Raw genomic sequence first — 26979 nt, forward strand, 5'->3', positions numbered from 1 at the left:
TTGAGCCCAAGATCAGATCAGCCATGATCTTATTGAATGGCGGAGCAGGCTCGAGGGGCCAAGTGGCCTATTCCTGCTCCTATTTCTTCTGTTTTAAAGAGGCCATTCAGGCCACAGTGCCTGGGCGGGCTGTTTTGAAAGAGCTCTCCAACTAGTCCCACTCTCTCCGCCCCCCCTGCTCTTTCCCCAGAGCCCTGCACTTTTTTCACTGCACAGATTGGTGATGAAGGTACATTGGCCATCCTTTGCTCCCATTGCTGGTCTAGCGTCTGTATCGATTTGTATGTGGGTTCAATGACGACACATTCATGAAAGAGAATGACTTATTATCTAAAGTATGTTCAACTCAGTTAACAGCTAAACAGGAGACACCATCTTAGAGAGCCATCTAAAAACAAAACTAAAACAAAACTCTCTCTCTCTCACATGACCTCTGCTGGTCAGGCATAAATAATCAAACAGGCAAATACCATCACTATTTGCTGATATCATTACATCTCCCTTTCTTAAAACAAAAGTATTTTACTTTTATCTAACAACATGTTTTCTTTGTATTACTCTGCATTTTAACTGTAACACTTAATGAACTTACATTGTCATTATCATTATCAAGGTTTTTTAACCTTGCTTTGTGTGTTCACATGAAATATGTCAATACACTAGAACTTGAAGAAAGAATAAGATAACATTACTTCCTTCTATAACAAGAGTCCTTAAATTTGCTCAATGAGTCTCTCAGGAGGCTTCACGTGTCTTGAGGATTTTCTGATTGATTGTCCTTGAATCTGAGTTGTTGCCTCCGATGATGGTTTCTCAGCTGTGTGATCAGGTTGTTCAACAGTATCAGTCTTTTGACTTGCTGTGGCTGGTCCCATGAGAAGATCTCGACGATTTCTTCGCAGAACAGCACCCTCATCTGTCTGAATGGTGTATGATCTTGGTTGGACTTCACTCAGGACAGTTCCCTTCTGAGTCCATATGTTTGTTTTGTCTTTGAACCTTACTTGGTCACCAGTGTGGAGTTCAGGTAGGTTTTGTGTTCCTCTGTCATAGTAGTACTTTTGCTTTTCTTTCTGTTGTTCTTTGAACTTCCTCACTTTCTCCCCCTCTTTTGTTTTCAGGAGGTTCTCCGGGATGGGTAGGTTTGACCTTAGCAGACGTCCCATCAGGAGTTGGGCTGGTGACATACCACACTCGAGCGGCGTTGTGCGGTATACAAGCATGCTTTGGTAGAAGTCAGTTCCACTGTCTTTTGCCTTGTACATCAGTCTTTTCACTGTCTGGACCGATTTTTCCACTAGTCCATTGGACTGTGGAAAGTGAGGACTTGACGTTGTGTGGACAAAGTCCCACTCTTTGGCAAAGTGTCGGAAACTTGCATTGTAAAACTGGGGTCCGTTGTCTGTGAAGACCTCGCTTGCCACGCCATGTCTGGAGAATATGGCTTTCATACATGTTATCACAGCATCTGCAGTGGTGGCGTACAGTCTACAAACCTCTGGATACAGGGAGTAATAGTCTGTGACTACAAGATAGTCCTTCCCTTGACATACGAATAGGTCAGCGCCTACCTTCTGGTAAGGTCTGTCTGGCGCTGGGTGTGGCTTTAGTGGTTCTACCGGATTGCTTGCTCGATATTTCAGGCATATTGTGCAGTTTGACTCCTCATTTGTCACATCTTGGTTGATTTGTGGCTAGTACATCACCTCTCGTGCTCTTTTCTTACACTTTTCGATTCCCAGATGTCCTCCCTGGATCCTTTTTAGCATCTCTTTTCTCAGACTCTTTGGGATAACTATTTTACTTCCTTTGTAGATGATGTCTTCGACCAGTGATAGTTCTACCCTGCAGTTCCAGTACTCTGCCATGTCAGGTGAGCAGTCTTGCTTCATGTTGGGCCATCCATCCAAGATGCTTTTCCTCAGTCGTCTCATTGTTTCATCTTTGTTTGTCTCAGTCTTTATGAGCTCCATTTTTGCATCTGCTATGGGCAGTGCACTTGTGATCATGTCCATGTAGGCGTTCACTTTTTCATCCATTTTGGTGTTTGCAGGCTCACTTGAGTCAACAGCTCTCTGCTGTATACATCAGCTTACCCGGTGTGTACGCATCATTCAGTGTATAGCGTTGCAGCCTGATCATCATTCTTTGTATTCTAAGCGGACAGCTATTTAGTGGCTTTTGGAACAATGCAATCAAGGGCTTATGGTCAGTCTCTACACTGATTGCTTGTCCTGCCACAAACTGGTGAAATCTTTCACAGGCGTATGTGATGCTGAGCAACTCCTTTTCTATTTGAGCATATCGCGTCTCCGCGTCTGTCATTGAGCGCGATGCATATGCAATAGGTTGCCAGTAGTCATATTTTTGCAGAAGAACGGCACCGAGCCCACTCTGTGATGCATCTGATGATATCTTGATGGGTCTCGCTGGGTCATAAAACCTCAGAACTGGTTCCTCTATGAGCAGTTTCTTTAGATCGCTCCATGACTTCTCATGCTCATGATTCCATTCCCATTCTATGTTCTTTTCAGTTAGTCTTCTCAGTGGCGCCATCTTTTCTGAGAGGTTGGATATGAATTTACCCATGTAGTTGATCATTCCATTAAACCTCTGCATGTCCTTTTTGCATTGTGGCTTTGGCATATTCTCAATGGCGGACACCTTTCTGGGATCTGGTCTGATGCCCTCACTGCTAAGGACATCTCCCACGAATGTCAGTTCTGTCACCCCGAGCTGGCATTTCTCTCTATTCAGCTTCAGGTTTGTTTTCCTTGTTGCTTCCAGCACTTTTTTCAGTCTCTCGTCATGCTCAGTTCTCGTGGTTCCCCATACTATGATGTCATCCATTGATGTATCAACTCCCTCCAGGTGCTCATAGATCATATGGATAGTTTTGTGATACACTTCAGGAGCTGAGGCAATGCCAAATGGTAATCTTAGGAATCTGTATCTGCCAAATGGACTGTTGAATGTGCACAGTCTTGAGCTTGCCTCGTCCAGTTTCATCTGCCAAAATCCTGATGATGCATCTAACTTGCTGAAATACTTTGCATTTGCAAACTGTGACATGATTTCCTCACGTGTAGGAAGCTTGAAGTGCTCTCTCTTTATTGCTCTGTTTAGATCTCTTGGATCCAGGCAAATTCTGAGCTTTCCATTCTTTTTGTCCACAACGACGAGGGAACTCACCCACTCAGTTGGCTCATCTATCTTCTGAATCATGTTCAGGCTTTCCATCCTGTCCAACTCTGCCTTCAGTTGCTTTTGAAGAGCAAACGGAACTTTTCTGCATGGATGTATGACCATTGGCATACTTTTATCTACTCTGATCGTGTGTTCTCCTGGAAGGCAGCCTAGACCCTTAAATAGGTTGTTGTACTCTTTCATGAGTTCATCATAGACTGTCTCTCCTTCGCTTTCCACAACGAGGACTCTCTTTACCAGGTTGAGTCTCTCACAGGCTATTAAACCTAGTATGGCCTGCACATCCTTTGGCACCACGATTAATGCTAGCGTGTGCTCTCTGTCCTTGTGTGTTACTTTGACAATGCATTTTCCTTTCACTGGTATATCAGTACCTGAGTATCCTGTCACTTTCACTTTTATTCCATGTATCTTTGGTCTGGGTCTAATTTTCTTAAAATCAGTCTCTGATATCACATTAACTTGTGCTCCAGTATCCAATTTAAATGGAATGTGTATGTCATTCACTTTTAGTGTCGACATCCAGTCTCTTTTTTCTTTTTTGTTTTCAGACACAACATTCACATAGAACTCCTCTATCTCGCTTTCATCTACTGAATGGACCTTGCTTTGTTGCGCTTGGTTCTTGCAGCAACGGGCATAATGGTTGTTTTTGTTGCAACTATTGCATGTTTTACCATATGCTGGACACTTTTTTGGTGGATGCTGTGTACCGCATCGACTACATGACTTTCGATTGCCCCTTTCATTTTTGTTCGCTGGCCACACCTCTTTTTTCACATTGGCGCTCTTTTTGTTAAACGGTTTGTGTCCGTTCTTTCTCACTGCATCCACGTTGCAGCTACTGTCACTGAACAGCTCCTTTGCCTGCGACTTCACAGTCTCTGTAGCCCTACACAGTGCTATGGCTTTTCCCAGGTCTAGATTTTGCTCTCTTAGCAGTCTTTCCCTTAGACCATTATCTGGAATACCACACACCAGTCTGTCTTTTATCAGCGAGTCTGTCAGTCCCCCAAATTCACATGTTTTGCTTCGGTTTCTCAGTTCAGTCACATACTGATCAATAGTCTCTCCCGTTTTCTGTACACATGTGAAAAATCTGTGCCTCTCAAACGTCACGTTACCTTTAGGTATGCAGTAGGCCTCAAACTGTTCCATTATTTTATCCAGCTTCATTTTGTCTCCATCAGCAGCGAATGTGAAGTTATTATACACCTCCAGCACTTCATCACCCATGACATGTAAGAACACTGACGCTTTCATTTTATCACTTTTCTCGTCAGCTCCGATTGCCGCTAAATACAACTCCAAACGTTGTTTGAATCTCCTCCAATTTTCAGCCACATTACCTGTCAACTGAAGCTTCGCTGGTGGGTGTAAACCTTCCATTTTTCACTTCGTTAGCTATTCTCCAATGGTAAGTAACGATGTTCTCTTTTGGCTTGCTAATATGTGGAGAGCTGATTTAACTTCAGATTTTTCCTCTTCATCTCTTTCAATCACTTCTGACACCAGGTATCGATTTGTATGTGGGTTCAATGATGACACATTCATGAAAGAGAATGACTTTTTATCTAAAGTATGTTCAACTCAGTTAACAGCTAAACAGGAGACACCATCTTAGAGATCCATCTAAAAGCAAAACTAAAACTAAACTCTCTCTCTCTCACATGCCCTCTGCTGGTCAGGCATAAATAATCAAACAGGCAAATACCATCACTATTTGCTGATATCATTACAGCGTCAACAGGAATCCGCGTCGCAGAATCTGCTCCGGCATTCCCTTCAACAAACACCTCCACGATGGAAGTGTGCGATCGGTGGAGTTACCCAACAGCCCTCTCGCTCTGTTAAACCTCAGACAACAACTGGCTAAACACGATCAGACACCTCATGCAGTTCAGCCGACCCCGTGACTCACCAAATTCTCTATTGATAACTGGAAGCTTGTGATCTGTTTGAGAGTTTCACTATCTCTTTTCACTTCATTCACACATTGGGCCAAGTCCTAAAGAAAAAGGAAACAATTGAGATAAATATAACCACCACGCTGCCCAAAATTGCCCTGGCAACGCCGGGCACCCCCTGCTAGTTAGGAATAAAGATGCAAGGCAACTTGCACTTACTCTCATGGAATCCAAAGCCATTCGTAAGTTGTCCTTGTCTCTTGGGTCAACAGTGTACTTAACTAATTCCTGTAGGAACACATCAGTGAGACATTAGGAATAACAACAGAAAATGTTGGAAATACTCAGCAGGCCAGGCAGCATCCGCGGAGAGAGAAACAGAGTTAACGTTTCAGGTCTGGGACCCTTCATCAGAACTGGAAAAAGCTGGAGATGTAACAGATATTAAGCAGGTGCAGAGACGGGGTGGGGGGGGGGGTTTAGGAGGGGAGGAAGGAATTGAATGAATTGACTGTGCTTATGTAAGAGGCAGGAAAGATAAAGGCCTAGAAATTCAGTTAGGGGCGCCCAGCTCGCCTGGGCGCCGGAATTACCGCTGCGCGCGGAGCCACTTGCACCAGCGGGATATTCAGTTTCAGCGCCCCAAGTGGAAGCCGGCCGCTAAACAAGGGTTTCGGCGCCCCGCTTGAGGCGCTGAAACTGAATATCGGCGTGCAAAGTGCCGCAGTGCCACCCGCTGCGGCACGGCAGCCTGCGGTACTGCAGGCCTTCCTCTCAGTCTTAAGGGGGAGGTGCCTGCAACAGTGCGATCCCCGCTCGCGAGTGCCGGCAAATGAGCCCGGCACCAAGGAGAAGTGCCGGGCTCTCTGGAAACAGCCGGCAATGCCGCAGGGGGGTGGTGAAGGAGGCCGGGGATGGAGGTGCGGGCAGGCGGCCGCCGAAAAAGCGGCCGGCCGCACCTCCACCTTAACTCGCCCCAGTACCGGCACAGGTAGGCCCCGTGTACCGGTCGCTGTTTGCGGCCGGCGCGGGGGAGGCGGCAGCAACCAAATATGGCCAGCGGGGCGATAGCGGGGCGCTGCACACACCGATTACGTCATCGGTGGCGGCGCAGCGCTACTGGCTAACGCCGCCATTAGCGCCCCGCTAAATATCGCGGTAGGTTTGCACAGTGGCGCAAAAGCCCTCTTTGGGCGCAAACTGGTGGCGCAGGCCACTGAATTTCTAGGCCAAAATGTTGCAAATGGGAATGGCAAAATCATACAGCATGAAAAATAGGGGCAGGGATTATTATCTGAAATTGTTGAACTCAATGTTGAGTCCGGCAGACTGTAAAGTGCCTAATCGAAAGGAGGTGCTGTTCCTCGAGCTTACGTTGAGCTTCATTGGAATAATGTAATAGACCAAGGACAGAGAGATCAGAGTGGGAGTGAAGCGGAGAATTAAAGTGACAGGCGACCGGAAGCTCAGGGTCACCCTTACGGACTGAACGGAGGTGTTCCGCAAAGCGGTCGCCCAATCTGCGTTTGGTCTCCCCAATGTAGAGTGAGACATTAGGGCCTGATCATTAACATATGGATGTTAATGTGTCTCCTCCAAGTCACACACACCAGCCCAACTTGGACATATATCGGCCGTTCCTTCATCGTCGCTGGGTCAAAATCCTGGAACTCCCTCCCTAACAGCACTGTGGGAGCACCTTCACCACACGGACTGCAGCGGTTCAAGAAGGCGGCTCACCGTCACCTTCTCAAGGGCAACTAGGGATGGGCAATAAATGTCAGACTTGCTCGCGATGCCCAATTCCCAAGAATTAATTTTTTTTAAACGTTCCTCTTTCCCCTCCCTGAAGATATTGACCCATGTTGGGGTATGGGCACTATCAGCAGTGTCATCTGTGGCTCAGTGGGTAGCACACTTGCCTCTGAGTCAGAAGGTTGTGGATTCAAGTCCCACTCCAGGGACTTGAGCACATATAGCTAGGTTGACACTCCAGTGCAGTGCTGAGGGAGCGCTGCACTGTCGGAGGTGCCGTCTTTCAGATGAGACGTTAAACCGAGGCCCCGTCTGCTCTGTCAGGTGGATGTGAAAGATCCCATGGCACTATTTTTCGAAGAAGAGCAGGGGAGTTATCCCTGGTGTCCTGGCCAATACTTATCCCTCAACCAACATAACAAAAACTAATTTTGTGGGAGTTTGCTGTGCGCAAATTGACTGCTGCGTTTCCCACATTACAACAGTGACTCCACTTCAAAAGTACTTCATTGGCTGTAAAGCGCTTTGGGACGTCCGGTGGTCGTGAAAGGCGCTGTAGAAATGCAAGTCTTTCTTTATGGTTCTAGATATAATAGGGGCTCACCAGTGCATTGTCCAAGTGATCATTCTTCATCCATGAACCTAGGGACAGTGAGTGTTGGCAGGCTACTGCTCTGCAAGGAGCACCGCAAGTCTCTTACGTGTCCACACAGGTGCATCTTTCAGTAAAAAATCAGGAGTAGGAAGCCTGGCTGAGTTCTCTCTCTCTCTAGCCCAGAGGCACTGATCAGAATTGCTACAACCCTAGCACCACACTGGTTTAGATCAGCACCGAGTGGAGATTGAACCTGGGACATTCCTGGTGTCTTTTGACTTCAATGGTAAAGAAAATTGGGCACGGTGGAAACTGTCTGCTGATTCGCTATGAGCCCGTTTCACACTACTGGCAAAGACCAATTTTACCCCCTTGAGATTTACAGAGAGCCAACAAGTGTTGAAGGGAGGTGAGACTGATTACTAGCCAGAACTGTAAACCTCTGCGGTCAATAATTGCGATGGGAAATATTTCCACAATGGTCAGCGACTGAGATGGGAAATATTTCCACAATGGTCAGTGACTGAGATGGGAAATATTTCCACAATGGTCAATGACTGAGATGGGAATTATTTCCACATTGGTCAGTGACTGAGGTGGGAAATATTTCCACAATGGTCAGTGACTGAGGTGGGAAATATTTCCACATTGGTCAATGACTGAGATGGGAAATATTTCCACAATGGTCAGTGACTGAGATGGGAAATATTTCCACATTGGTCAGTGACTGAGGTGGGAAATATTTCCACATTGGTCAGTGACTGAGATGGGAATTATTTCCACAATGGTCAGTGACTGAGGTGGGAATTATTTCCACAATGGTCAGTGACTGAGGTGGGAAATATTTCCACATTGGTCAGTGACTGAGATGGGAAATATTTCCACATTGGTCAGTGACTGAGGTGGGAAATATTTCCACATTGGTCAGTGACTGAGATGGGAAATATTTCCACATTGGTCAGTGACTGAGATGGGAAATATTTCCACAATGGTCAGTGACTGAGGTGGGAAATATTTCCACATTGGTCAGTGACTGAGATGGGAATTATTTCCACAATGGTCAGTGACTGAGGTGGGAAATATTTCCACAATGGTCAGTGACTGAGGTGGGAAATATTTCCACATTGGTCAGTGACTGAGATGGGAAATATTTCCACAATGGTCAGTGACTGAGATGGGAATTATTTCCACAATGGTCAGTGACTGAGATGGGAATTATTTCCACATTGGTCAGTGACTGAGGTGGGAAATATTTCCACATTGGTCAGTGACTGAGATGGGAAATATTTCCACATTGGTCAGTGACTGAGATGGGAAATATTTCCACATTGGTCAGTGACTGAGGTGGGAAATATTTCCACATTGGTCAGTGACTGAGATGGGAATTATTTCCACAATGGTCAGTGACTGAGATGGGAATTATTTCCACATTGGTCAGTGACTGAGGTGGGAATTATTTCCACATTGGTCAGTGACTGAGATGGGAATTATTTCCACAATGGTCAGTGACGGAGGTGGGAATTATTTCCACATTGGTCAGTGACTGAGATGGGAATTATTTCCACAATGGTCAGTGACTGAGATGGGAATTATTTCCACAATGGTCAGTGACTGAGATGGGAATTATTTCCACATTGGTCAGTGACTGAGATGGGAATTATTTCCACATTGGTCAGTGACTGAGGTGGGAATTATTCCCACAATGGTCAGTGACTGAGATGGGAAATATTTCCACAATGGTCAGTGACTGAGATGGGAATTATTTCCACAATGGTCAATGACTGAGATGGGAATTATTTCCACAATGGTCAGTGACTGAGGTGGGAATTATTTCCACATTGGTCAGTGACTGAGATGGGAATTATTTCCACAATGGTCAGTGACTGAGGTGGGAATTATTTCCACATTGGTCAGTGACTGAGGTGGGAATTATTTCCACAATGGTCAGTGACTGAGGTGGGAATTATTTCCACATTGGTCAGTGACTGAGGTGGGAATTATTTCCACAATGGTCAGTGACTGAGGTGGGAAATATTTCCACAATGGTCAGTGACTGAGATGGGAAATATTTCCACATTGGTCAGTGACTGAGATGGGAATTATTTCCACATTGGTCAGTGACTGAGGTGGGAATTATTTCCACAATGGTCAGTGACTGAGGTGGGAATTATTTCCACATTGGTCAGTGACTGAGATGGGAATTATTTCCACAATGGTCAGTGACTGAGATGGGAATTATTTCCACAATGGTCAGTGACTGAGGTGGGAATTATTTCCACAATGGTCAGTGACTGAGATGGGAATTATTTCCACAATGGTCAGTGACTGAGGTGGGAATTATTTCCACATTGGTCAGTGACTGAGATGGGAATTATTTCCACAATGGTCAGTGACTGAGGTGGGAATTATTTCCACATTGGTCAGTGACTGAGGTGGGAAATATTTCCACAATGGTCAGTGACTGAGGTGGGAAATATTTCCACAATGGTCAGTGACTGAGGTGGGAAATATTTCCACATTGGTCAGTGACTGAGGTGGGAAATATTTCCACATTGGTCAGTGACTGAGGTGGGAATTATTTCCACATTGGTCAGTGACTGAGGTGGGAAATATTTCCACAATGGTCAGTGACTGAGGTGGGAAATATTTCCACATTGGTCAGTGACTGAGATGGGAATTATTTCCACATTGGTCAGTGACTGAGGTGGGAAATATTTCCACATTGGTCAGTGACTGAGGTGGGAAATATTTCCACAATGGTCAGTGACTGAGATGGGAATTATTTCCAATGTTTCTAGTTCGGATCCCTGCCAATCTCTACCTGCAGCAGAAGGTGATACTTGAGGACCCTCTGCATGGGCACCATCAAGAGATCTCGGAGGGTGAATCTTCCATTGTTTGCTCTGTTGGAGCATTCCTGAAAAAAAGAGAACACACAGTAATTAGACTCGGCAGCCTAAAAGGACCGCTACACTTTCTTTTTGCTGATTGAATAAGAGTGTACGGTGGTTGTATGGAAATATTTTATAAAGGGAGTCTAATCATTGAGATACATTCTCTTACAGAGAAAAGACTCACCAATGGGACCCCGTCTTACAGAGCATTCTCACCAATGGGATCCCTTCTTACAGAATACAGTCTCACCAATGGGATCCCTTCTTACAGAGGACAAACTCACCAATGGGACCCCACCCGTCCCATGAAAAATTAATTTAACTATTTTACAATTTTACTCTCCAATAAAGACCTCCTCAGAATTTCACTGTGCCCTCATTTAAATGCACATGGTGCCTCCCTCCAGCACAATTTGTGCCACGCACTGAGGCCGGGATCTCCTTGGCAAGAGCAGACAGATGCTGGTGGGACTTCTTAAAGTGGCACCTGCACTTCCTGTTGGTGGCCAAGTTTGCAACTGGCCGCTCTGCGCGGTGTTCCGTGCTGCAATGAGGGAGGAGATGGCTGCCATCCAGGGCGGCGGGGAGAGCGGCCTATCTCAGGCACAGCGTTTCGAACGGCGGGGCTCAGGAGTAAAGTTGAAACCAGACAAATGAAAGCCAAATAAACATCTAGGGGGAAAAATTCAGTATCGCCCCGTTTGGGGCGCTGTTATCGGCCGTGCGCAAAGTTTAGCGCCTGCCGCTAATTATCGCCTCCGACTGCAAACTTGGCTTTTATCGCCCCTGGAGGTGATTGGAGCGCTAAATCAGGCGCTTCACACCTGTCTTAAGGCGCAAAGGCCGAGGAGCGAGGCGCTACCTCAGAGCGCTGGCGAAGAAAGGAAGAACAAATCAAAATAAACCTGCAAAGTGCTGCTCAGTACTCAAAACTCCTTCACACAGCGTTGAATCTCTCCAGAAGTCTCTCTCTCTCTCTCTCTCTCTCAGAATGCGTGGTGCAAAAATGTCACCGACAAAAAAAGGGCAGGAAGCGGTCGCCTTTAAATAGCGCTCCCCCAGTCCCTTTCTGACTGCAAAACGCTCCCCTCAACCTGTCGTTGCTAGCGGCAGGTGGTAAGGCAGGGGGCGCCACTCAATATCCGGTCCGGGGCGCTACCGGGGCGTTGCGCACTCGCCTGACGCCACGATCTGCCGGCGCAGGAGATCGTGACGGTAGTGTTTAGCGCCACCGCAAAATGTCTAGTTAATTTCGCGAGCGGCGCAAACATCGCCGCGCCCGGGCGCTAGTTGCTTTGTGCCCCATTAGCGCCCTCTTAAGGCGCTAACGGGAGGTGCAAAGAACTGAATTTTTCACCCCTAGTTCAAAGAAACAAGCAATGGTACAAGCCAGGAAAGGTTTATTAATAATAAAAAAAAAGAGAACAATCTCCTTCCAAGTTACGGTTGGACAGCTTTAGAACTAATTCTGGTTGCTGTGCGCTAGCAGGAGTTCACCTTGCTCCAACTGTTAAAGGTGCTCAACATGTTGGAACTACTACCCACAAGCCCCCGAGTTACGTCTGCTGGAATTCGGAGACCAGGAAATTCTGGAAAGGGTCAGACAGCGGCCGAAACAGAGAGGTGCTTTTGGGGATAAGTAGCATGGATGCAGCACAGCCACTTCAGAAGGTTCCTACCTCCAACTTCATCCGAATATCTTCCCTTGTGCTGGCGATCTTGTCCAGGTGTTTTGTGGCTGCCTCCACCTGGCTACAGTACCTCCCGTACAGCAGCAACCTTCGGGGAAACAAAAGACAAAGGACGGTTTTTAATGAGCCCTAAGGCCCAGGAACGCCCTGGTCACTGCCAATCAACGGCCATTTCACTTCCCAAATGGCCACTGTCGGAGCTCGAAGGCGGGGACAGCACCTGAACAAAAGAGCCACCAGCTGCTAAAGTGATTTCAACCATTGCTTAAAGGGGCTCTGTTGGTCAAGGGATTCCAATTGTTCTGTAAATTGATTCTGCGAAGACTTCTTCATACAAAGGGAAGTTTGGAACTCTCTGCCCCGTAAAGCTGTCGAGGCTGGGGGTCAATTGAAAATGTCAAAACTGAGATTGATAGATTTTCATTAGGCAAGGGCATTAAGGGTCACAGAACCAAGGCGGATAAATGGAGTCAAGATACAGATCAGCCACAATCTCATTGAATGGTGGAACAGGCTCGAGGGGCTGAATGACCTCCTCCTGTTCCTATGTTCACCATTTATTGATATAAACCTACACATACATTTGAACCAGATGCCCCCAGGCTGGTTTTTAATCTGTAATTAGGTTTGCAAAGCTGGTTTTCTTTATAAGACAGAAACCCCACTTAGCTGCACTATCGAAGATGAGATCTGCTATGATCTTTTTGAACTAGTCTCAAAGATCACAAGGTAAGCACAGATGAGGAAGACTATTTGGCCCAATGTTACTCATCCATTCAAACCAAACCTACAGTCCCACCAGCGCAACTGCCTCTTAATGGTCCAGGGGGTTTTGCCTACACCGCCCTGCCCTGTAAATCCATTCCAAGCGCTGATCGCTCTTTGTGTGAAGACCTTCCTGATCTGGTGTTAAATTCGACCTCCTTGTCCGACTGTCTAGGTTTAAAAAAGAAAGACTTGCATTTCTAAGTTCGCAGATGACACGAAAATTGGTGGAGTGGTAAATTGCGAGGAGGAAAGCCTCAGGCTACAGGACGATATAAACAGGTTGGTCAGATGGGCGGAAAAGTGGCAAATGGAATTTAACCCTGAAAAGTGCGAGGTGATGCATTTTGGACGGACAAATAAGGCAAGGGAATACACAATGAGTGGTAGGACCCTAGGAAGTACAGAGGGTCAGAGGGACCTTGGTGTACATGTACATAGATCCCTGAAGGCAGCGGAACAGGTGGATAAGGTGGTTAAAAAGGCATATGGGATACTTGCCTTCATTAGCCGAGGCATAGAATATAAGAGCAGGGAGGTTATGATGGAGCTGTACAAAACGCTGGTGAGGCCACAGCTGGAATACTGTGTGCAGTTCTGGTCGCCTCACTATAGGAAGGATGTGATTGCCTTGGAGAGGGTGCAGAGAAGATTCACCAGGATGTTACCTGGGATGGAGCGCCTCAGCTATGAAGAAAGACTAAACAGGCTGGGGTTGTTTTCCTTGGAGCAAAGAAGGCTGAGGGGGGGACCTGATTGAGGTGTACAAAATGATGAGGGGCATAGATAGGGTAGATAAAGAGGAACTTTTCCCCTTAGTAGAGGGGTCAATAACAAGGGGGCATAGATTCAAGGTAAGGGGCAGGAGGTTTAGAGGGGATTTGAGGAGGAACTTTTTCACCCAGAGGGTGGTTGGAATGTGGAACTCAATGCCTGAAAGGGTGGTAGAGGCAGGAACCCTCACAACATTCAAGAAGCATTTGGATGAGCACTTGAAATGCCATTGCATACAAGGCTATGGACCAAATGCTGGAAAATGGGATTAGACTGGACAGGGATGGATGGGCGGCGCAGACACGATGGGCCGAAGGGCCTCTTTCTGTGCTGTAAAACTCTATGACTCTATGACTCTACAGCGCCTTTCACGACCTCAGGATGTCCCAAAGCGCTTTACAGCCAATGAAGTGCTTTTTGAAGTGTAGTCGCTGTTGTAATATAGGAAACGCAGCAGCCAATTTGCGCACAGCGAGCTCCCACAAACAGCAATGTGATAATGACCCAGATCATCTGTTTTTAGGTGTTGGTTGAGAGATAAATATTGACCCAGGACACCGGGGAGAACTCCCCTGTTTTTCTTCAAAATGGCGCCATGGGATCCTTTATGTCTGGATTAATCTTTCCTATGTTTATTATCTTATTTACTTCTACCAGGTCCCCTCCAAGCCACCTCCACTGAAGACTGAAGAGCCCAAGTTCTCCAGCTCTTCCTCATGACTTAGACCCTGTAAGATTCTAGTAACCATAATAAAACCGCTGCTACCGTTTGGAGATCAAAGTTCCGAACGAATTGTGAAATGGTTATGGGATACTAGGAAGTCAGCATGGTCCTTTGTTTGTGAAGACACAAAATGGCAGAAGTCAGCAGGGGGTCCTTTGCCTGGTGGTCAGCACGGTCCTTTGTTTGTGAAGACACAAAATGGCGGAAGTCAGCAGGGGGTCTTTTGCCCGGTGGTCAGCACGGTCCTTTGTTTGTGAGGCCGCATGGACAGGAAGTCCTGCCCCCACAACACCTCACAGGAAAATGAACATGTCATGCGGAAGGAACTCCAATCAGGGAAGGTTTGGAGTGAAACTGACCTATCAGAGGGAGGCAGACAGAGATATACGAGGGAGGCCGGCAGAAAGGCCTTATAAAGAGATAACCCAGTGGCAGGAAATTCAGAACAAAGAAAGGAGAACGGAAGAACGGAAGAACAAAGAAAGCTGGGCAGTCTACCTTTCGACTTACAACTTTTCCTGGACCGATCACCCAGAGATAAAGGAGTATGTATAAAAGTCAGACATAGAGCTTAGATCTTGTTAAAGGGTTCTTTTATGTACGGTTGACTTGGGATAAGTTGCTGGGGAGATACTTTTATGTACGGGTAAATTGGAAGCATATTGATTGCAAGGGAATGCTTCGATGTACACTTGAATTTTGAACTGTAGTGTGAATAAAGACCAATTTTGTTGATCGCATACTTATCTGTCATTGTTGCGCTTATTCGTAATTCTCAAAGTCCGAACAGTAGTAAGAGAAAGGCTTACAGACCCTTCTCTGCATTGACTCCAGATATAGTCATTCATGACATAGACTATTATCTTGGAATTGAATCTGCTCGGTTTCAGTTTCTCTTGACTCTTTCAATGGGGGCACCTGTCCTTGTATTCTAAGAATCGGTAACTGCTTATTTTATATTCAGGCATGTTGCTTCTTCACAGTAATTGTGAGATCATAGAATCTTACAGCACAGAAGGAGGCCATTCGGCCCATCGTGCCTGTGCCAGCTCTTTGAAAGAGCTCTCCAATTAGTCCCGCTCCCCCTGCTCTTTCCCCACAGCCCTGCAAATTTCTCCTTTTCAAGTATTTATCCAATTCCCTTTTGAAGGTTACTATTGAATCTGCTTCCACCGCCCTTTCAGGCAGCGCGTTCCAGATCACAACAACTCACTGCGTAAAAAAAATCTCCTCCTCTGTTTTATTTGTCAATTCTTCTCCTTGACCTTTCCACTGATGGGTAATGCCTGAGCATTTTGCCAATGATTTGCATCCTCCTATTATATGTTAAGTTATTAACTCTCCCTTCTGCTAATTCCCTCCCCTGTGGTGCGTTTGGTATTTACTTGCCCAGTGTACTGAGCCATGTAGACTGGCACGATAGCAAAATACTGCGGATGTTGGAAATCCGAAATAACAACAGAAAATGCTGGAAAAACTCAGCAGGTCAGGCAACATCCGTGGACAGAAATTTGAGTTGACGTTTCGGGTCGAACCCTTCTTCAAAACTGGAAAGAAAAGATAGATTGGAGGCAGAGCTGCGATCGGACAAAAGAATAAAAGAAACAAAAGAAGTAAAAAAGAGACAATAAAAGGTGTTAGAAGCTGGACGAGATGGTAATAGGCTGAGATTGGGTGTAAAGTGTACTGGCAGGGCAAGGGATAGCTGCCAGGTGTGAGAGCGAAACAAAAGGAAAGGTGGGGGGGGCGGGGGAAAGGAGTGGAAAAATTACAAGAAAAAATGAAATAGGGGCCGAGGTTATGATCTGAAATTGTTGAACTCGATATTGAGTCCAGAAGGCTGCAGAGTGCCTAATCGGAAGATGAGGTGCTGTTCCTCGAGTTTACGTTGAGCTTCCGTGGAACAATACAAGAGGCCAAGGACGGTGAGGTCCGAGTGGGAATGGAGCGGTGAATTAAAATGACAGGCGACCGGAAGCGCGGGGTCACCCTTACGGACTGAACGGAGGTGTTCCGCAAAGCGGTCACCCAATCTGCGTTTGGTCTCCCCAATGTAGAGGAGACCGCATCGTGAGCAGCGAATACAGTATACTAGATTGCAAGAAGTACAAGTAAATCGCTGTTTCACCTGGAAGGGGTGTTTGGGGCCCTGGACAGTGGGAAGGGGGGAGGTATAGGGGCAGGTGTTACATCTCCTCCGCTTGCACGGGAAGGTGCCAGGCAAAGGGGAAGGGCTGTTTGGGGTGATAGAGGAGTGGACTAGGGTGTCTCGGAGGGAGCGGTCCCTGCGGAATGCTGAAAGGGGAGGGGAGGGGAAGATACGTTTGGTGGTGGGATCACGTTGGAGGTGGCGGAAATGCCGGAGGATGATCCGTTGAATGTGGAGGCTGGTGGGGTGAAAGGTGAGGACAAGGGGAACCCTATCGTGGTTCCGGGAGGGACCATGTAGACTGGCCTTTGCCGCACTAGCTGTTCTAAGTTTCCCTGTATTAAGGGAGGGGAGAAAAAGCACATCATACGAAACAACAAGCTGACTGACAACAATAAAAGCTTCCTGTGGAAAGAACCAATGAATGGATCTCAATATAGCGAGGCAGCCACACACTCACCTTTTCTTGTAGTTGTTGAAGATTTCGTAGAGGTTCTGGGCACTGTGGATTTTGATAGATTTTTGGATTTCTTCTAGTAAACCTTTGTGCACATTCAGTAGTTCCTGTGGAGGCAACACAGGTGTAAAGCAACGGGACTGCAGTGCGCTGGCTGCGCGTGTAACCTCCGATAGATGTACGGGGAATACCAGAGAGCAGGGAACAGGGAGACAAAGGCAGCTTGCCCTTGATGTCCTGATAGGTGCAGGCAGTAGATGAGGCTCTCGGCCGACAGTGTGAACTCGGAAAACCAGCCCAGCGTTGATCCGCCTTTAGGACTTTAGTTCCAGTCCAGCCCAGGCCAATGGAATGAAGTCTTCTCCATCTGCTATGAAGCTCCCAAGGCTGTTCTTGTGGAGGGAACTCGTTACTGCTTTCCCCCCTCCTGCAATGGACACCTTGCCTTTGCTTTTTCTCTTCTCCCTCCACCCCCAACCCCGATGGACCCCGATGGTGAGATCGCGATGCTTGCCAATGGGGATGAACGCGCCTCCTAAACTCCTTGATACAACCCATGAGTTCAGGCTGGTCCTCGGCCATGTGGGTCACTGCTTCATATATATGGTCAAATTGGTCTGGGCCTGTAGCACGAAATGAGCTCATAGCCATTCAGCAACACGTTTTACCCCGCGTTCTCCTTTCCACTGAAGCGCAGTGTGAAGTGGGCTGCCAGTTCACTGTGACCCTGTTGGCATTGAGCGATTTCACCCCCCCCCCCAACCACTTTAATGCATTTTCCTTTTGGCTGAATCAGTGTGTGGACCATCAAAAGGCAAATCTCTAATAGAAACAGCTTTGATTCATTATTTTAATTTGGTGAATTGTGTACTCATTTAGGCTAAGGGATAGGAAGCACTGGGGCATGGAAGACTTTTTCATTTCAAGCAGCCAGTGTCAACACCAAGCTCTCCCAAGTCACGTATTGCACTGTTAGATGCAGAGTAAAGCTGCCATCACTCTGCCCCACTAATGCGCCTCGGAGAGCACCCCCTATTGCACCTCTCCCATTCCCGCAACACCCATATCGTCAATAGTACGATAGCAAAATACTGCAGATGCTGGAAATCCGAAATAACAACAGAAAATGCCGGAAAAACTCAGCAGGCCAGGCAACATCCGTGGAGAGAAACTAGAGTCAACGTTTCGGGTCAAACCCTCTGTCAAGACTCTTGACAGAGGGTTTTGACCCGAAACGTTGTCTCTATTTTCTCTCCACAGATGTTGCCTGGCCTGCTGAGTTTTTCCAGCATTTTCTGTTGTTATTTCCCATATCGTCAATGTTCGGAGGCTGTTCTGTGCTGTTGCAGGCAAAGGTTTGAGAGGAGACTGCCCAAACTCATTTCCAGACGAGCCCTCACAGTGCCGCAGATGGAGAAGATTTTCATCCCACCCAGTCTGGACAGGTTTGAACCCAGGCCTCAGAAAAGGCCCGTGTCTAATCCACTGCACCATCCAGTCCCACCCTAGTCAAGATCAGAGGTTGAATCATCTTAAGAACATATCTTGGTGGAATCTCCAACCATCTGGATCAGGAGTAGCACTAGCAGGGGTGTGGAAGCCGATTGTCTGCCCATTATCTCAACCTGGAATATGGTAAATAGATTCAGAACATAAGAACATAAGGAGTAGGAGCAGGAGTAGGCCATACGGCCCCTCGGGCCTGCTCCACCATTCAATAGGATCATGGCTGATCCGAACTTAGACCCACGTCCACTTCCCTGCCCTCTCCCCGTAATCCCTTATCAGCTAGGAAACTGTCTATCTCTGTTTTAAATTTATTTAATGTCGCAGCTTCCACAACTCTCTGAGGTAGCAAATTCCATAGATTTACTACCCTCTGAGTGAAGAAGTTTCTCCTCATCTCAGTTTTGAAAGGGCAGCCCCTTATTCTAAGATTATGCCCCCTAGTTCTAGTCTCACCCATCAGTGGAAACATCCTCACCGCATCCACCCGATCAAGCCCCCTCACAATCTTATATGTTTCGATAAGATCGCCTCTCATTCTTCTGAATTCCAATGAGTAGAGGCCCAACCTACTCAACCTTTCCTTATACGTCAACCCCCTCATCTCCGGAATCAACCGAGTGAACCTTCTCTGAACTGCCTCGAGAGCAAGTATATCTTTTCTTAAATATGGAAACCAAAACTGTACGCAGTATTCCAGGTGTGGCCTCACCAGTACCCTGTATAACTGCAGCAAGATTAAAATAAAGATCGAATCAATAATGATCAACTCTGGGCAATGAGGGACTTACCTCAATGTTGAGGAATATGTTCTCTACGTCATGGGTACTGAGAAATCGAAGCAATGGTTTGAAAAAATGCTGTAAAACAGAAACAGAGCGACATGAATCAGTCATTCATGAAAGAAAGACTTATGAAATAATACTGAGTGGCCTGCGGATGGCGCTGTCCAGGGAGAGTATAAATACTTGGGCACAGGCCCAGCTTGCGCAGGACATTCTCAACAGGAACTAGTGAAGGTCACAACTAGACCTTGTGGTAAACCACTGTTTGTATTCCACTGTGTACATGCCTGGACATGCCTCGGCTGACTCCTCCCACAAGTCCTAGTATAAAGGTGACTGCTCCCCAGCCCTTTGTATTCTGGACCGGTCGACCACTCGAGGCAGACCTTCATTCTTTTGTTAATAAAAGCCTTTAGTTACTCTCTTAACTCTCAGTCTTTTATGAGTAATTGATAGCGCATCAGACCTCCATGTTGTAAAACAGTTGATTAAAGCTTTGTTTAACGCTTAGACCAAGTGCCTAGTCGTTTTCTTACGTCAGAGATCAGTGACCACCATTGCACCAATGTTCTCATTGATCAGAAGAAAAATCTATACAGTTCATTAAGGGCCACGATTCTAAGCAGTGGCTGGCTTGAGGGTCAAGCTCTGGAACACTGCGTCACGGTGGTCTCCTGTTCCTCCCCACCTGTCGTCCATCATCAAATATCCTCCCTCTCCATGGGCAGTGCCTGGCCTCTGCTTGGCACCCACACCTGAGGTTGGTGTTGGTGGGAGGGGGGAGGGACGGGGGGGGAGGTGTAAGTGGGTGGGTTAAAACCCTACTGCCCCTCATCCCTTGGTGACCCCAGTGCACCCCCTCCACGGTATCCGAAATAACAACAGAAAACGCTGGAGAAACTCAGTAGGCCAGGCAACATCCGTGGAGAGAGAAACAGAGTCAACGCTTCAGGTCAAAACCCTTCATCAGAACTGAGAAAAAGAAAGGCAGGAAATGAAACAGATTAAAAGGCCAGTTTGGGGGCTGGGAAATGGGGGAGGGGATGAAAGAACAAAAGGGAAGGTCAGTGAGAGGTGAAGAGACATTAAGAGATATTCAAGGTGAGACGAGATGGTAATAGGACAGGTAAAGAAACAAACAATGGCTCTAGATGAAGTGTGAAATGCGCTGGCAGGATGAGAGACAGCTGCCATGTGGGAGAGAGAAAAAGGAAAAGTCACAAACCAAAGGTGTGGATAAAAAATATATAAAAATATGATAGGGGCCGAGGTTATGATCTGAAATTGTTGAACTCGATATTGAGTCCGGAAGGCTGTAAAGTGCCTAATCGGAAGATGAGGTGCTGTTCCTCGCGCTTACGCTGAGCTTCCGTGGAACAATGCAAGAGGCTGCGGATGGTGAGGTCCGAGTGGGAATGGAGCGGTGAATTGAAATGACAGGCGACCGGAAGCTCGGGGTTATCCTTACGGACTGAATGGAGGTGTTCCGCAAACGATGGTATCCATGGTATCAACTGAATGGCATTGGAAGAAACTGACACAGCCAGGGCCATGTGCGCAGGGTCCCCGGCCCTGATCATACCTGATGTATGGATTCTAATGTCTCAGTGTACTTCTCCTCTGTCTGTCGGATCTCCTGAAGGCAGCAATTCCGTTTGTCAACGTCAGTCATTTTCTGTGGCTGAAATACAGATCCCGATTAAACGTGGCGATGATACAAGGGCACATTTTTAACAATACTCCCCTGCCCCAAAACCCTGTTTAAAAAACGGAATCCCCAACCCTCATTCTGCCTCCCATACTCAACAATTCTCCCTGGTACCTGGGGCATCAGGTTGGTTTGGGGGTCGCCATTGAACGTCCCTGGGGACCGGCTGCAGCAAGGGTTGTTTTCGGCTCATCTCTGCCTCAGCGCACAAAGGCCATGGCATAATCGGCACTGGGGTTGGTTTGATGGCTTTGATCTGGAGTCCATTCAGTGCCAAGTGCAACTTTTCAACAGCCCCTGAGAGAGCCAGAAAAGCGCAGTGCAAAGCGGCACTAAAATCGGACTTGTACAGGAGCAAGGATGTCTTGCTGCAGTTGTACAGGGCCTTGGTGAGACCACACCTTGAGTATTGTGTGCAGTTGTGGTCGCCTTATCTGAGGAAGGATGTTCTTGCCATGGAGGGAGTGCAGCGGAGATTCACCAGACTGATACCTGGGATGGCAGGAATGCCGTATGAGGAGAGATTGGGTCGATTAGGCTTATACTCGCTGGAGTTTAGAAGAATGAGAGGGGATCTCATTGAAACTTATAAAATTCTAACAGGACTAGACAGACTAGATGCAGGAAGGTTGTTCCCGATGGCGGGGGAGTCCAGAACCAGAGCTCACAGTCTAAAGATAAGGGGTAAGCCATTTAGGACTGAGATGAGGAGGAATTTCTTCACCCAGAGAGTGGTGAACCTGTGGAATTCTCTACCACAGAAGGCAGTTGAGGCCAATTCATTAAATATATTCAAGAAGGAGTTAGATATATTTCTTAAGGCTAAAGGGATCAAGGGATATGGGGAGAAAGCAGGGACAGGATACTGAATTTGGATGATCAGCCATGATCTCATTGAATGGCGGAGCAGGCTCAAGGGGCCGAATGGCCTACTCCTGCTCCTATCTTCTATGTTTCTATGTTTCTATGTACACAGGTACGAGAGTGGTGTCCAGGAAATACCTCGGGACTTCTAATGGTCAAGTCAGTGGGATTCCGTACACGCTCCGCCCCAGAGCGGGAACAATTGAGTTTGCACCAGCCTCCGCACAGTGACTTCGCTATTTTAACCTGACTGTCACTGGGTGGCATTTCTACACAGGGGTAATTCACCCAGCGTTGTTCTCAAGCGCCTCAAATCATCCCCTGGGGGCAGAGCCGGTAGCCGGGGAGCAGGTTGCCTTTCCGGCTCTCTTGGCTGAGAATTGGCATGCGTTGGAGAGGATAGCACCAAAAATGGAGCCAGGGTTCCAGCTCCCAATTGCCATCTTCTGGGAAGTGCACATTGTCGGCCTTAGGTCAAGGGCAGGACATGCAATGCCTTGTGCGCTCGATTATCCGACCCAACAGTCACCGTCCATATGAGGAAAATGCTTTGGGCGATTTCAGGAGAAAGGGATGAGAGAGAATTGGCGGTGCCAATGTTGTCAGTATGGATCTCATACCGGTGCCATCACAACCTCAGTCCTCATCAGGTCTTCATAGATTTCACCCCCCTCATCGTCTTCATTTTCCACGCAATCGTAAAGGTCGTCATCTTCCTCCCCTGTATCGCTGTTGAGACAAAGATTACGGGATAAGGTTCCGAGAGTGGCAGCCGCAGTGAACCAACTTCATTCGTGATCCATCTCAACATCTAACCATACCGCAGCAAGTAAAGATGGACCATGGACTGGTGTTGTGAGAGTATTGGCTATTTAAACCAGATACAAAGGATAGGCAGATCAGTTGATGGATGGGACATTCAAGTCAAATCTGTCTGTAGGCCTGCCTGCTTTCAATCCTCCCCCCACCACCCCTCCCTCCCCGATACAGTACGGGTATGCAGAGGAAACTCCTTCCTTCCTTCCTCATTGATTTCAGCTAGTCCCTGAGACCTTGTGTTAATTGAAGTAATTGGGGAGTAAGTCACTTGAGAGAGAGGTGCTTGTCAGAGGGTGTCCTTGGTTGTATTTGAAATTGCCGTATTTGGTAAATACACAATCACCCCAATACCACCAGTCATCAAAAGATGAGAATCAGATTTGGTGATGTTTGTGTTGTATGCAGAATGAGAAAGGTCCAGTAAGCCCAGATGTGCTTGCCCCCATCCTCTTGCCGATTTCAATCCTTCCCCCAACACAGGCCAGTAGACACAACTGATCATGAAGCAATCCACATAAAGTGACAGGCCTTGTCTACTTCCTCCCGCTCTAGCAAGTAAAGAGATAAAAATAATGGCCCTGAGGTTCAGTGAGGGTTCTGCTGGTCTCGATATAACTCCAGACACTTACTGAAGGTTTTGCTGGTCTCGATATAACTCCAGACACTTACCGAGGGTTCTGCTGGTCTCGATATAACTCCAGACACTAACCAAGGGTTCTGCTGGTCTCGATATAACTCCAGACACTTACCGAGAGTTCTGCTGGTCTCGATATAACTCCAGCCACTTACTGAAGGTTTTGCTGGTCTCGATATAACTCCAGCCACTTACCAAGGGTTCTGCTGGTCTGATATAACTCCAGCCACTTACTGAAGGTTCTGCTGGTCTCGATAAACTCCAGCCACTTACCGAAAGTTCTGCTGGTGTGATATAACTCCAGCCACTTACTGAAGGTTCTGCTGGTCTCGATATAACTCCAGCCACTTACCGAGAGTTCTGCTGGTGTGATATAAGGGTTCTACTGGTCTCCCGCTGGAGTTAGGGAACGAGACCCGTAGCATCCTGCTGTGGAACTTCAGGACCAGTGTGTTGTTTCTTCCCGCTCCGACATCCTATCTGCCCACTTGAGAGGACAGACAGGTAATCTGTCAATACTGCTTCTCTAGGAAGCCAGTTCACAATGCCCCCTTCCTCCAATGTTACCCTCCTTCCAGTGAGCCAGTGCCACAGCCTCTGTGTGGTAGGCTACAACCCCCTCGGTGTGATGGCCTACAGCCATGGTGTGGTGGGACTGGGACACAACCCATTTCTACCAGGACACAGCCTCTGTGTGTCAGGTTACAATGCACCCGACTGAATCAACCAGCCATGGTTTACACACAGGTCAACAACACAAACTTGTACAGCGCCTTTAACATAGTAAAACGTCCCAAGGCGCTTCACAGGAGCGATTATCGAACAGAATTTGACACCGAGCCATGAAAGGAGATATTAGGGCAGGTGACCAAAAGCTTGGTCAAAGAGGTAGGTTTTAAGGAGCATCTTAATGGAGAGAGAGAGGCGGAGAGGTTTAGGGAGGGAATTCCAGAGCTTAGGGCCCAGGCAGCTGAAGGCACGGCCGCCAATGGTGGAGCGATGAAAATCGGGGATGCTCAAGAGGCCAGAATTGGTGGAGCACAGATATCTCGGAGGATTGTAGGGCTGGAGGAAGTTACAGAGATAGGGAGGGTGCGAGTCCATGGAAGGATTTGAAAACAAGGATGAGAATCGAGGTGTTGCCGGACCGGGAGCCAATGTAGGTCAGCGAGCACAGGGGGTGATGGGTGAACGGGACTGGGTGTGAGTTAGGACACGGGGCAGTGAGCACAGGGGGTGATGGGTGAATGGGACTGGGTGTGAGTTAGGACACGGGGCAGCGAGCAGAGGGGGTGATGGGTGAACGGGGACTTGGTGCGAGTTCGGACACGGGGCAGCGAGCACAGGGGGTGATGGGTGAACGGGACTGGGTGTGAGTTAGGACACGGGGCAGCGAGCACAGGGGGTGATGGGTGAACGGGACTTGGTGCGAGTTCGGACACAGGGCAGCGAGCACAGGGGGTGATGGGCGAACGGGGCTTGGTGCAAGTTAGGACACGGGGCAGTGAGCACAGGGGGTGATGGGTGAACGGGACTGGGTGCGAGTTAGGACACGGGACAGCGAGCACAGGGGGTGATGGGTGAACGGGACTGGGTGCGAGTTAGGACACGGGGCAGTGAGCACAGGGGGTGATGGGTGAACGGGACTGGGTGCGAGTTAGGACACGGGGCAGTGAGCACAGGGGGTGATGGGTGAACGGGACTTGGTGCGAGTTCGGACACGGGGCGGCAGGAGTTTCGGATGTGCTCAAGTTTACGAAGGGTGCGAGGTCAGAGAGATCAACCAGTCTGTAACTTACTCAATGACATCGGAAAGCCCGCTGTAGATCTCATCATCGGCCAAGCTGTCTTCTGTGGGAAAAGAGCTGGAAAAAAATATATTTTGTTCACTTCTTTCATATCACTAGTATTACAGCCAATTTTCTCTACAAATAATACAAAGTCACCGGAACACCTCTTTTGGGTGATGGGAACCAAAGCAATTAAAGAGACACAGGACGAAGGGGAGAGCAGGGCAGTGGGATTCATTGCTGTTCAAGTAAAGAGCCGGCGGTGAATGGTTCGAAGGGAAATAAAACTTCAGGACCACCCTGGACCTGCTCAAGCTGCTGCAGTTTGCCCATGTGCAGTCGTACTAAAATCTTTGCTAAAAAGAGAAATGATTTGCTTTGCTTCTCGTGACTTCGCCAGGGGCCGGTGGGGGCGAGCGTCGGGGGTGAAGCTGCATGAAGGCAGTGGCTGCTGTAACCGTCTCACCCCAGGTACAGTGGAGCGCCGGTGGGCCTCACCCTGTAGTGGCCACACTTCTCCCCCACCCTTATTAGATAAAACAGAGTGACCACTGCCGACGGACCGGTAGCGGCCCTGAAGTATTTGGCGCCTGAAGCTAAACTTTCGTAGGCCGCCAGAAGCCCCAATTCAACTTTTAATTTTTAATTTTCTTCTCCTGGCCCGGCTGAGTTCGGCGGCAGCGATCTCTTTCCCCCACCCCCCTTCCCCTCCCCTCCTTTCTCCCTCACCAATCTGTGGGAAGTCCGGCGAGAACAACCAAACAAATAAAAAACACCGGATCGGCGCGTGCTTCATTTCGACTTCATTTCGTCGGCAGCAATGGCGGCCTTTAAAATGAACACCTTGCAGTCCACACGTGAGGTAGTTTTGACAGCAGCTGTTTGAACCGATTGTCCTCTCCATGAAGGCCCCCAACCCCCTCCCTGGCTCTCAGCTAGGGGGCGTGGGTGACCAACTCTCCAGGATTACCCCTGGAGACTCCAGGAATTGAAGATTAATCTCCAGGACACTGCGGCAAGAGAAATCACAGGGGCAATTCAAAAAAATGTTCAAAAAAAATCTTTGAACACTTCTGTTTATCAGTTATAAAAATATTGAACATGACTGGGGAGGGGGGAGGGCTTTCGACTGACAGTTAAGATCCATCCAATCAGGTAATGAAGAGTCTGTTCGCTTTCCAATTGGCCGTGGGAAGGCGAGGACGGACGTGTTGGGCGACCAATGGCGGGAGTGCGGGTGGGTGGGGGCAGGAGGTCATGTGATGGCACCTCCAGGAATATGTCCACCCAGCGATGGCAACAGCCACCCTCATCAGTGCCTGTGGAAGCTTTCAAGCGGCTGCTGCAATCCCCGTATAGACCAGGGGGAGGGGGCAGGCAGGAGCAGCTTGGTGTGAACCACGAACCTTTGCTGCCTCCACCATCAGCTACATGCTTTTATACAGCAGGCAGCAGGTACGTGAAGATCACCGGCTTTCGACAGCGTCTTTCACGATCTCAGGACGTCCCAAAGAAAATTGGCAACCAATGAATATGAGTTTTGAAGTGTGGTCACTGTTGTCATGTAGGGCAACGTGACAGGCAATTTGCGCACAGCAAGCTCCCACAAACAGCAATGAAGTAAATGTCCGATTAAACTGTTTTAGTGATGTTGTTTGGGGGATAAATATTCTGCAGGGCACTGGGAGAACTCCCCTCCCCTGCTCCTCTTAGGATAGTGCCGTGGGGTCTTTAACACCCACCTGAACAGGGAGACAGGGCCACATCTCTGGGAAAGAAGGATGTGGGTTAATCCCACTCCAGAGACACGAGCACACAATTGAGGCTGAATCTCCAGTGCAGTACTGAGGGAGCGCCGCGCTGTCGGAGGTGCCGTCTTTCGGATGAGACGTTAAACCGAGGCTACCTCTGCCCTCTCGGGTGGACGTAAAAGATCTCGTGGCACTATTTTGAAG

General features: G+C 47.9%; 1 protein-coding gene across 3 annotated transcripts in view; it reads right to left on the reverse strand.

Moving 5' to 3' along the window:
• vav1 (vav guanine nucleotide exchange factor 1) overlaps positions 1–26979 on the reverse strand; it is a 174446-nt gene that overhangs the window by 57079 nt on the left and 90388 nt on the right. For all 3 annotated transcript variants that reach the window (XM_085971773.1, XM_085971772.1, XM_085971771.1), the window contains exons 4-12: positions 25034–25099; positions 22402–22510; positions 20792–20890; positions 19216–19284; positions 16922–17025; positions 12038–12137; positions 10286–10381; positions 5334–5402; positions 5129–5215 (exon numbers count right to left, since the gene is read on the reverse strand). In XM_085971773.1, the coding sequence (XP_085827899.1) occupies positions 5129–5215; positions 5334–5402; positions 10286–10381; positions 12038–12137; positions 16922–17025; positions 19216–19284; positions 20792–20890; positions 22402–22510; positions 25034–25099 (799 nt within the window). The remainder of the gene's footprint in view (positions 1–5128; positions 5216–5333; positions 5403–10285; positions 10382–12037; positions 12138–16921; positions 17026–19215; positions 19285–20791; positions 20891–22401; positions 22511–25033; positions 25100–26979) is intronic.

This window comes from Somniosus microcephalus, chromosome 31, assembly GCF_052327205.1.
Source record: "Somniosus microcephalus isolate GS21.2 chromosome 31, FLI_Smic_1.0, whole genome shotgun sequence".
Classification (NCBI taxonomy): domain Eukaryota; kingdom Metazoa; phylum Chordata; class Chondrichthyes; order Squaliformes; family Somniosidae; genus Somniosus; species Somniosus microcephalus.